We start from the raw sequence: 12,072 nt of genomic DNA on the forward strand, positions 1-12,072 counted from the left end.
GGCTTCATGTGGTTAAATTGGGTTTTTAACCCATTTAGACCGGGAAAGCATCTGTGTGTCATTTTTAGAGGTCTTTGGCTATTCAAAAATAGCAGATCTACAAGCTCATAGCGCGGCACCGAGTGCCGCTCTATGAGCTTGTAGATCTCCTATTTTTGAAAATTCTAGTTAACTCGAATCTTTGCTTCTGGGGGATTCTACAAATGTCTTCTTAATCCTAACAGTTTTTGAAAGAACTGGTATAATATCAGTGGTTCTCAAACTTTTCTCATGTCACGGACCCCCAACATGATATGTATTTGGCCGCGGACCCCCATGTCAAAATATTTTGTTCGCTTTAAAACAATATACACATTCAAAGATTTGCAAAAACAAATCACGTTTTTTTTCCCAAAAAATAGCAGATCTACAAGCTTATAGCGCGGCACTCGGTGCCGCGCTATGAGCTTGTAGATCTGCTATTTTTGAATAGCCAAAGCAATCTAAAAATGACACAGATTCTTTCCCGGTCTGAATGGGTTAAATTGGGTTTTTAACAACAAACTCAGTGGGAGCAAACTGCAGCGCCGGCTGTAAGTGTTGGGTGAATGCTAGATGTCATGAGAATGAGCCAGCAGCGCACGCACGTCACCATGCCAGAGTCACAGAGAGAGAGAGAGAGAGAGAGAGAGTGTGTAAAATGGCTAATGAATGAGGCAGGAAACTAGGGCTGGACGCAGTGCCGTTCGGAGCACATCCAGATCCATTTCTGAGCCATTCAGAACCGCAGCTATACGGCTTTCAAACACCTGACGGGGGCCTGTGTGCTTTAAAAGAATAGAAGTCCTTTCTCTTCAAATGGCTCTCTCTTCTCAGCAGCCGGAGAGACCCCTGCTGAGAAGCTATCCATTTCAACCCTATTCACGGACACGCCTGCGCCCGCGGCGCGTGCGTACGCACACACACACACACACACACACACACAGAAACACGCACTCGTGCACACACACACACAGGCACGCACGCACACACGCACACGCTCGCACACGCACACACACTTGTACAGTACGTAACCACACGCACACAAACATGATTGTACAGTGTCTACAGTATACACACACACACACCTTTACGGTACATACAGTACTATCCACACACACACACACACACTCACACACACACACACACACACACCCGGCATAGATATTGTACATGCACACATTCTTGCATACACGCCCACAGTTCATACACATGCATAACCATAACGCACCATCCTATCCATGCATAAACACACACCACACACACAGATACACACACGCACACAAACACATGCTGCTCAGTCTATATCCACACACACACCTCTGCCTTGGCACTGCACAACCACTCATTTGGGTGTGTACACACACACACACACACACACACAGCATGCCAATCCATAAATCAGATGATAATTGAGTAGCAGAATGCCAGCAATAAACAGAGCAGTATAAACAGCCAGAGTAGCTCTGTCTAGGCTGGATGTACGTACAGTACTGCCTCCCACTGAACACCACTGGCTGGGTGCCTGGTCCACACACACACACGCACGCGCGCACACACACACACACACACACACACACACACACACACACACACACACACACACACACACACACACACACACACACACACACACACACACACACACACACACACACACACACACACACACACACGCGCACACGCACGTGCACGGACACACACGCATGCACGCACACACACACACTCTTCATTCTTCATTAAGCCCATTACGACCAAATGCCTTCTAAATCTCACACTTTCAAGATTTTTCTAAAATGTTCAAAAATGGCAAGCTTGTACTTCTACAATATTTGAATAGCCAACGCAACAATCTAAAATTACACAGATTTCCTGTTTCACCCCCCCCCCCTGTTTGGAGTTAAATTAACACCAAGGACTTTACAGTAAGCGCGCACACACACCAACACACGTATAGTACACAATACATTTGAGTAACACATTTATAGCCTTGCTGACACAAACACACACATATGAAGTACACACACAGACACCAGTTGGAGTATTAATTTGTCAAGACTGTCGAGGCAGAGGAGTCTTCATGAGACTGCACCTCATTCACACACAGCACACACACACACACACACACACACACACACACACACACACACACACACACACACACACACACACACACACACACACACACACACACACACACACACACACACACACACACACACACACACACACACACTCGATAGGGGTGTGTGTGTACTGTATATGAAGTAGCTCGGCGGTCTCACTCCACTCAACACAACACTCTATACGTCTCCAGTGACATCATTCAGGAAACGTATAAACTCGCTCATTGTTACATGGCTTTAACAGTGAGCGTGGGGCGTAGATTGTTTCACGTGCGCCAGTAAACGGTAAACGCGGCCGTGCGTTTACCGTCCCTGCGGGGCCGGTCAAATCCGAGCTCCCTGAGAATCAGCTCGGAGCCAAAATGCCCCCTGGTTACCAACTTTATACCTGGGAAAGTTGGAAACCGAGCACGCTTTGGGCCCACGCCATGATGTTTGGAGTCAGTGTTTCCCCAAACGTTTTAGCTCGAGACCCAAAACAGAAAGTTTTGGGTGTCCTCAGGACCAAAACTTACCTAAATAATGTGTTTATTAACCAAATAAGCCAATAGTGAAAATAGCCGATCTACAAGCTATAAGCTAAATTCACGAAATTCGTTAAAAAAAATCCTGAAAATGTGTAATTTGTGTAAAATTAGAAAATCTTTTGAATTCATGTTTTTTTTTTTAGGACACATACTCGTGACCCATAAAAATGACGGACCGCGACCCAAATATGTCCTCGACCCATTGTTTGGGAAACACTGAGAGTTAATGAGGGAAAAGGCCAATCAAATCCCAGCTCGCTGAAAATCAGCTCGGAGCCAAAATGCCCCCTGGTAACCAACTTTATCCTGGGAAAGTTGGAAACCGAGCACGCTTTGGGGCTACGCCGTGACGTTGAGAGTGACTGAGGAAGAGGACACAGACGGATGGATGTTTAACAAGAACACTTAGTGGCTACTCACCCAGGTCTGTGGACATCGGCGCAACAAAAACAAATGACCAGAAAATAATCATTAGAAACAACCAGCAACCCTGGTACACTTAAAGTAGAGAGTACATAGTACATGCACTTCTACAGTACAGATTACATCAGACAAAAAGCATGACAGGGTGGAAGTGGTCTCAAGTGCTGAGAGGACACAATCTAGACAAGTTTACGTCTTGCGGATTACTATTTTATAAATAGAGCACTTACTGAATGCTTGCAGATCTCGCGCAAGAGTTCATGCGCGGTTCAAGCACAAAGTGTCATTCGCAACAAAAAAAAGGACGCCGCACTTTTCAGGACACCCGCTCTTGTCTCTCTCTCTAGAGCTGAATCCCAATACTCACATTTCTGCCTCCTTGCCTCCTCCAGCGTGACCCGGAAATCATCAGTGGTGGAAAAAGTACTCAAATATTTTACTTAAGTAAAAGTATCAATACTGCAATGTAGAAATACTCTGGTACCAAAATGTGCTTTTTGCGACGCATTGTGAGCTTGTAGATCTGATATTTTCAAATGGACGAAATATATATAGGGCTGATTCAAGTGGTTAATCTATGTTTTGTAATAATAATCAAAATCTACAAAGTAACTAGTATATAAAGTTTTCAAATAATTGTAGTGGAGTAAAAGTATAATATTTGCCTCTGAGATGTAGTGGAGTAGAAGTAAAAGTATTGACAATTGGAAATACTCAAGTAAAGTAAAAGTACCTCAAAATTGTACTTAAGTAGAGTACTTGAGTACATGTACTTAGTTACTTTACACCACTGGAAATCATTCACGCTCCCAAGCTCAAAGGCATAGTATGTAACTTACAAATAAATGCAATAAATCATTGTTTTATGAATAATTTCCCTCTATATCAGCAGGTATCAGCCACTGGAGTAGTGTGGTGGGGTTTACCTGCAGAAACCTCTCACTGTATTGTGGCGTTTCTCACTGTTTGTTTTGGTAGACGGGGACGTTTTTTTGGGCAACCAAAACACACAGTGAAAACACCAATATACAGCAAGCTGTTGGAAACTCTCCTTTGCAGAAGTCTTTTCGTCGGAATGTGTGCCATAGACTTAACTTTTTTGTTTCTCCTGTGACATACATTTTCCTCCTTCACATAACAACCAGTGTTGCCATGTTAAGCGACTATTATAAGCGACTTTCTGTAAAGTCGCTTGTAAATATTGGTAATTGCGGGTTGCGTTTTTTCAAAATGACGCTGACTGAGCGGGATGAGCACCCCCCCTTCCTTAAAGCGACCCGATCGACTCCTCCCTCCTCGCTCGGAGGCGGGCTAATTGGGCGCGAGGAATCAACGCGAGTGGACGACGCGAGGACAGACGTTTTGAGTATTGGGATCAGGCTATTGGAAGCTCTCTATATCGGAGATGTGCTAATTAATATAGCTTAGCAGTTTAGTCCCTGGCACAAAACAGTTCTCAGAACAGGGTCCGTGGCCAATTACATATTAATTTGGGGGTCAATACATTTTTATTTTATGAATTACGTCGCTCACCTCTCCAGGTCGGCGATCATCTTGTCCTTGCTGGACCTGTCCGTCTCGGCGTCCCGGAGCGCCGCCATCAGCCGCTCCACCTCGGCCTGAGACTTCCTGGACTCCTCCCTGTGGCGCGACACTTCCTGCTCCAGAAGACGCAGGCGGTCCACCACGTCCGGACACTTCCTGCTGGCGTCTTCGGCGTTGTGCAGCAGCGCCTGACGGAGGTCAACGGGGGACAAGAGAGAAGCTAGGGTTCATGTACAGTACATAAGAAAGTATGTACACATGTGTGTGTACATGCATGTACACCTCGAAATGTATATTTCCTCCACCCATGTTTTTTTGCAGATGAACCTTCCGTTGAGATTGTTTTCCTTCTGCAACCATATATTCATCACTTTACAGGCAGAGTCTTTTTTTATGTTGTCAAAAATATAAAAAATGTATTTTAGCTAATTTTGAAATCGAGCTTAAGTGTGCAACTTTGCCACCCTCAATTTTTATTATGTAATGACGCCTCTGTACTTATCAAGGCACTAAACCACATCCACTAGTAGTTGAAACTTACAGTATACCAAAATGTCCAATATGAGGTAACGCCGTGGTGCAAAACGTGTCACAGAAGGCCCAAATAGTCCCCGCCCGTCACATTTCCCAACCCGGGAGAAAGGGGTGATTTAGGAGTATGCGCTGGGTGAGCCATTCAATGCAAGTGGATGGGTGGGGATTTCCGGTGCCTCTATGGCCCGCCTCCATGTTGTGAGCTTGTAGATCTGATATTTTCACTACTTTTGTGTGACACTTGTACGACGAAGAAGGGCATTCATTTAGGATTTATTTTTTATTTTTAAATGGACAACAGTTTTCTGCACGACGGCAACGTTTTTTTTTAAAGAAAGATGAAAGATCACCCATGGACACAGATCTGAGGTCAGATGCGAGATCTGAGGGGCATGGGTATGTGTGTGTGTGTGGGGGGAGGTGGGGGGTTCAAAGGTAAACCAATCCTGTGTCTCAATCTGTGGTTAGGGGGGGGGTCGCAGCGTATAGCTCAAGCAAAACCCCCTCTCCTCTTCCCTCTCATCCGCTCTCATCCCTTCATCATCATCACCACCGTCCCGCTCTTCTGTCGTTCCCCCGGCTGCCTTTCTTTCTTTCCTGTGGTTTTTTTTCTGCCATCATGTCCCCCCCCCCCCCCCCCCCTCCTCCCCCCAGGGGGCATCCCTCGCTCCGGAGTTTTTCAAGTCATTATCATTATGAAATTACCGTCTCTCCCTCTGTTTTGCATGTGATTTTATGAGACCATCAAACATCTCTATCCCCCTCCCCCTCTCAAAACCACACACACACACACACACACACACACACACACACACACACAACACAACACAACACCGTAAAAAACAGACAGGGCCACAGTGATGGATTTGCTTCTTTTTTCTTCTCTGTGAAAAATATCCCAGAGGAAGTTTGAAACCTAGAATTATCCTCTCTCTTTCTCTCCCTCTCTCGCTCTCTCTGCCTTCCTGCCATCGCTGTGTTTGTGAGGATTGTTTAGCTTGTTGAGACAGCTGAGGGGATTCGTTTAAACATCATCAAGTGAGTGCTAAACGCAAACACGCACCCACCCGTCCGTCCGTCCGCCCGACACACACACACACACACACACACACACACACACACACACACACACACACACACACACACACACACACACACACACACACACACACACACACACACACACACACACACACACACACACACACATTTCATGAATGCCATTTGTACAGTCTCTTTGTGATTTTTAACCCTATATGCCTTAAGTCGAAAATAGGCGATCTACAAGCTCCCAGCGCGGCGCGCTGCCTCGTGTTGGTGCGCGACACCAGATAGCGCAACGAATATGAATCAGGCATAACCCTAAACCCTAACCCCAACCCTAACCTCTAAATACCTAATCCTAACCCCAACCTTAATCTTTACCTAATTGCAAGCCCCAAAATCTGTTTTAACCATAAAACAACCATTTCTCTTGTGAGGATCAGGTTAAATTGTCTTCAAGATTATATTTAGACAAAAGCATTATTAATGTAACTGTGTTGTTTTACATTCTTTTGCCTAATAAAAATTTCAATCAATTTCAATCAATCAAAGATTGTCTATTTCTCGACTATCGTCTATGTCGGGTGGAAACCTCATTATGTCCAAAACAGGCACTTTTCAGGATTCAAATTCAAAAACGCATCAAAAGTAGCAGATCTAAAAGCTCGTTTTGATATGTTTGTGCGACACTGTACAAACTGTTGGAGATAAGAGGTTTCGGCCCGACATAAACGCTATATACTGTACGTGAGTGGGGACATTTGGCCCTCACAAGTATAGCAATACAAGAGTACACACGCGCACACGCACGCACGCACGCACGCACGCACGCACGCACGCACGCACACACACACACACACACACACACACACACACACACACACACACACACACACACACACACACACACACACACACACACACACACACACACACACACACACACACACACACACACACACAGCGAGGCAGACAGGGAGTCATGTCTAGATAAGTCTGGAGGGATGGGGGGAGGTGGGGGTGGGGGGGTGTTTGAGTCTGTCATTAGAAGAAAAAAAACCAAAAGTGTTCAGACGTCTGTTAACGATTACCGTCAGCCAATCTGAAAGCGTTCGGCTTGCCAATCATAACAGACCCACCAGATAAACAAAATGCATAAGTGCAGGAGGCCCTACTACTACCACGGCGGGGACATACAGCCAAGGGCACAGCAAGAACCAAAACAACCAACAACATGAAATGATTTATGAATCATTCTCCTTGTTCCAAAGATAGTGGGGAGGCTATAAAAAATAAATTCCCCCCCAATGACTTTTCCCAAATAAATCTCTTGCTCAACAAAAAAAATAAAATTTGTTCATAATCATAACATGTATCAGTGATCTTTTTTTGTTTTTGTTTGTTAACTCTGAAATCTACACGAAGTATATTCCTGTCTCATGTCAAAGCGGGATATAAATCTAATGTGTTTATGCGAAAGAGTAAGATTACAATAACAGAACAAACTTGTGGCTCCTTTCTACAGTCTGAGGGTTACACACCGTCTCATGGGCAAAAAAACGAAATAAAATGTAATACAAATCGCTCAACGTTTGATAATAGCTATAATTCATACGTCGTCTTTAGTTTGTACTTTAAGTTTAGACGCTTTGAGTTATGTTTTCTTTTGAAAAACGGCTACTTGCTAGGGAAAGCTAATACATCCTTTCCAAAGGATCCAGCATGGGGTTCTCAACCAGTGGTTCACGGACCACTAGTCGTCCACGGCACAATTAAAGGTGGTCCATGGGAAAATGTTAAAAAATATATATATATTTTACCTTTATTAAATGTATCAGAATATGTTAAATAATAGTCCATTAAATTTAAGAAAAAAAATTATTAACCCATTAAGACGTGGAAGGAATCTGTGTCATTTTTAGATTATTTTACGCATTATTACGCAGAAAGCATTATTTTACACTTTGGCTATTAAAAAATAGCAGATATACAAGCTCATAGCGCGGCACAGAGTGCGGCACTAATAGCTTATAGATCTGCTATTTTTGAAAAATCAAGAAAATGTGTGCTTCTGGGGGTCCCTGGAACTCAATATTTGGAGATGGGGGTCCGTGGCCAAAAAACATTTACATTTTGGGGTCCTTGACATGAAAAAGTTTGAGAACCACTGATACAGCAACATAAGTTTTTTTCAAAAAACTGTTAGGATTTAGAGAACATTTTGTAGAATCGGAACCTCAGGCCTTAATGGGTTGATAGTAAGTTTGACAAAGCTTGAAATAAAATAAAGATTGTTGAGGGCTTTTATATACTTAAATTGTTGCACAACACCAGCACGCAACTCCGGCTTTAAGATCATTCATGTTAAATATTCATGAAAAAATTTGTAATAAAATAGAAATGACTGTGTCATGCCATATAACTGCAAACTCAACTTAAACTTTATAGTTTACTTTATTGCAGGGGTCTCCAACGTTTTTCAGGCCAAGGACCCCTCAGCTGAGAGAGAGGTGAAGTAGGGACCCCCCACTAAATTGTTTACTAAGCTTACGAAGCTATCTATGAAAAAGTTTGATCTGCTACACCATTGTGTAGCAGATCAAACTTTTTCATAGATAGCTTCATTGACTATCATCAGTGTTGTGCAGATTCTTGTTTTTTTAGCGGACCCCCTATAGTAGCTCTGAGGACCCCCTAGGGGTCCCGGACCCACTGCTTTATTGCATACTAAATATATGTATGTATTTATTTGTGGGGAGGTGAGGTGGGGATTGTTTGAACTATGCTAGTGGTCCGGAGAGAACCACTTGCATAGAAAACTCCTCTCCATAAAACAGGAGTACTTTGTGGGGTACCTGTAACCTGTGTCACCTATGGATGGCAGTTTGACTCATGGCTCCTCCAGGGTTTCAAGGGAAAATAAATGATCATTTTTTTTCAATGACTATTATTATGTCTAGAGTTCCTGTGGAGCATTACTCTGGCTTTAAGCCCTTAAAACCGGGAAAGCATTTTCATTCGCCATTTTGGATTTGATAGCGTTGGCTGTTCAAAAATAGCAGAGCTACAAGCTCACAGTGTGGCACGAGTGCCGCGCTACAAGCTTGTAGATCTGCTATTTTGGGAAAAAATCGTGAAAATGTGTGCAAATCTTTGAATATATATTTTTTAAAGCGAACTTTGCTTCTGGGGGGGGGGGGGGGGGGGGACCCTGGAACAAAATAATTTTAGATGGGGGTCCACGGCCAAATATATATCATTTTGGGTGGTCCCTGACATGAAAAAAGTTTGAGAACCACTGATTGTAGCAACAGCAAGCTTGTATTATATATATATATATATATTATATAAACTGCTATTTTTGAACATCTTTGAAAAGTCTTGAAAGTATTTGAATTTTTATTTATTTATTTTTTAACAAATCTTCTCTTCTGCGGGGGTCCCTGGCAAAAAACATTTTCAGATGGGGGGGGGGGTCCGCGGACAAATACATATCATTCTGGGGGTCCGCGGCACAAAAACCTTTGAGAACTAGGCTACTGATTTAGAAGGCATTTGTATAGAATGGGCCTATAAGGTCTCAATGGGTTAAGCTCTTCTCCAGGTTCTGAATAAAGGACGGACGTGTGTGGGATGGGATCCAATGCAACACAGGCAGCGCCGGTCCCCGGTGTGTGAGGGCATGTTTACCTTGTCCTCAGACCCCATTACCTCCTCACCTATAACCCCCCCTCACACTCACACACACACACACACACACACACACACACACACACACACACACACACACACACACACACATCAAGACCAATCCCGGTCAGCGCAGACACACATTAACCCATTAAGATCGGCGGGAACGCATCTGTGTGTCATTTTTAGATTTATTTGGGCAGATCTACAAGCTCATAGCATAGCACCGAGTGCCACGCTATGAGCTTTTAGATCTGCAAAAAAATAAAAAATCTTGAAAATGTATAATCTTTCAATATATATACGTTTCAAAGCGAACATTTTTAACTCCGATCTGTAATTCTGGGGGGGTCCCTGGAACGACATATTTTGAGATGGGGGTCCGCGGCCAAATACATATCATTTGGGGGGTCCTTGACATGGAAAAGTTGGAGCACCACTGATATTATAGCAACATAAACAATATTCAAAGATTTGCACACATTTTCACGATTTAAAAAAAAAATAGCAGATCTGCAAGCTCATAGCGCGGTGCCGTGCTATGAGCTTGTAGATCTGCTATTTTTAAATAGCCAAATAAATTTAAAAAATGACATAAATGCGTTCCCGGTCTTAATGGGTTAAGACTAAGTGGACTGGAGGTTTGTTATGGCCTTCCAAGAACGGGATGAGAGCACAGAGGGCCAAAGGGGACGCTAAGTCCAACAGGACTTTGTGATATTATGACAGCTAGGAGGAGAGGGGGTGTGTGGGGTGTGGGGGGTGGGGGGGGGGGCTCTACTTGTAAAGATACAGTTACATATATGGGGTCGAGTAGAAATTGCTGTTATCATTCCGGGAAAAAATTCTCCCCAAAGTGTAAATATCACAAATGAGTTAAATATGTGTGGGCCACCACCAGACCCCAGACCACCACTTTGGGATATCCAATCTCTGGTCAGAGGGCTTTAACCGGCAACACCGAAGATAATTGAGTGTTAGTGAGGTACGTCCAAGAGAGAGACAGAGAGAGAGAGAGAGAGAGAGAGAGAGAGAGAGAGAGAGAGAGAGAGAGAGAGAGAGAGAGAGAGAGAGAGATTGAGACATCACAAAAGGCAGATTGAATAGATCAAATCAAATTGCTGGCAAGGCAGAATGGGATCTTGTTCATAACTGTGTAGTTCCAGGTTTTTCAGAAGGTGGCAATGGCATACCGGTTTCCTGTTCCAGTACATTTTTTTCCCATAGCTTCGTTTGATTGGCTCGACGGGCAGGGTCTTAACCAGAAACACATACGACACCTTTTGCATGTGTTTACAGTTCAACATCTGCTGCCGAGTCAATCAAAGGAAGCTCTGGAGAAACAAAGTGGAACAGGAAGCGGGTATATGTGCCACCTTGTGAACGAACACCTGGGACTATGGACTATAGCTAGGACTTATGCACAAAGCCCATTCAGTAAACTTTGAAATCTTTGCTCCATCTCCTATACCTCGTACCCTCACGTGCACACTCTCCTTTCTTCTCTTGTCATCCTCTCTCTAATCTCTCAAGAACTGCGCTACTGAATCTGCCGGGAGCCCCGTTCAGAACCTGTGAGCGTTAGCCTACAAGTGGGGCGTGTTTTCATATCAGGAAGCAGGCCGCGCTTTACCCAATCAAATGTAGTGGGCAGGATTTATATCTGTGCGTTCGCTTCCCACTGGAAACAAACCCAAACTCATCTAACAATAGCGTCCTCGGAGCCGACAAAAACCATGGAAAGTTAGTAACATTTTAACTTGTTCTTTCATCATAGAAACAAGTGGGCTTACAACCAAAACGATCCATGTTCTCTGGGAGAAATGGTGTTAGTGTTCCGTGGAGAAATATTGTTAGTGGGAATGAAAACATAGGCGCACCGCCGGAAGTGGAGGGCTGAGGGCAGAGACCAAACGCAGGTTTCCAGTCATCGTCGGTCTATTTAATCACTCCCCCCAGAGTTAAATGCAAAAGTGAAAAACGCTGGGGGGCGCTGTTTTTCCTTTTTATTTGACGATGGGTTCCCAGATTGTCCTCTCTCTAGCTCTGCTGTCTCCGGAGCGTATCTACGTCTCCCGGGTTCTATGTTCCCCGCTTATACCTAACCCTAAACTTAACCCTAAACCCAGTGGTGGAAGAAGTACTCACATTTTGTACTTAAAGTA

The 12,072-nt window shown here is 43.9% G+C and overlaps 1 protein-coding gene across 1 annotated transcript in view; it reads right to left on the reverse strand.

Moving 5' to 3' along the window:
- The window catches only part of LOC308096368 (ERC protein 2-like), a gene marked incomplete at both ends in the record, with an annotated part of 339,729 nt that overhangs the window by 147,970 nt on the left and 179,687 nt on the right, over positions 1-12,072 (reverse strand). The window contains 1 exon segment of the mRNA XM_080443792.1: positions 4,628-4,827. Coding sequence (XP_080299918.1) covers positions 4,628-4,827 — 200 coding nt within the window.

The sequence above is a fragment of the Gymnoscopelus braueri genome, assembly GCF_963280865.1.
Source record: "Gymnoscopelus braueri genome assembly, chromosome: 12".
Lineage (NCBI taxonomy): Eukaryota > Metazoa > Chordata > Actinopteri > Myctophiformes > Myctophidae > Gymnoscopelus > Gymnoscopelus braueri.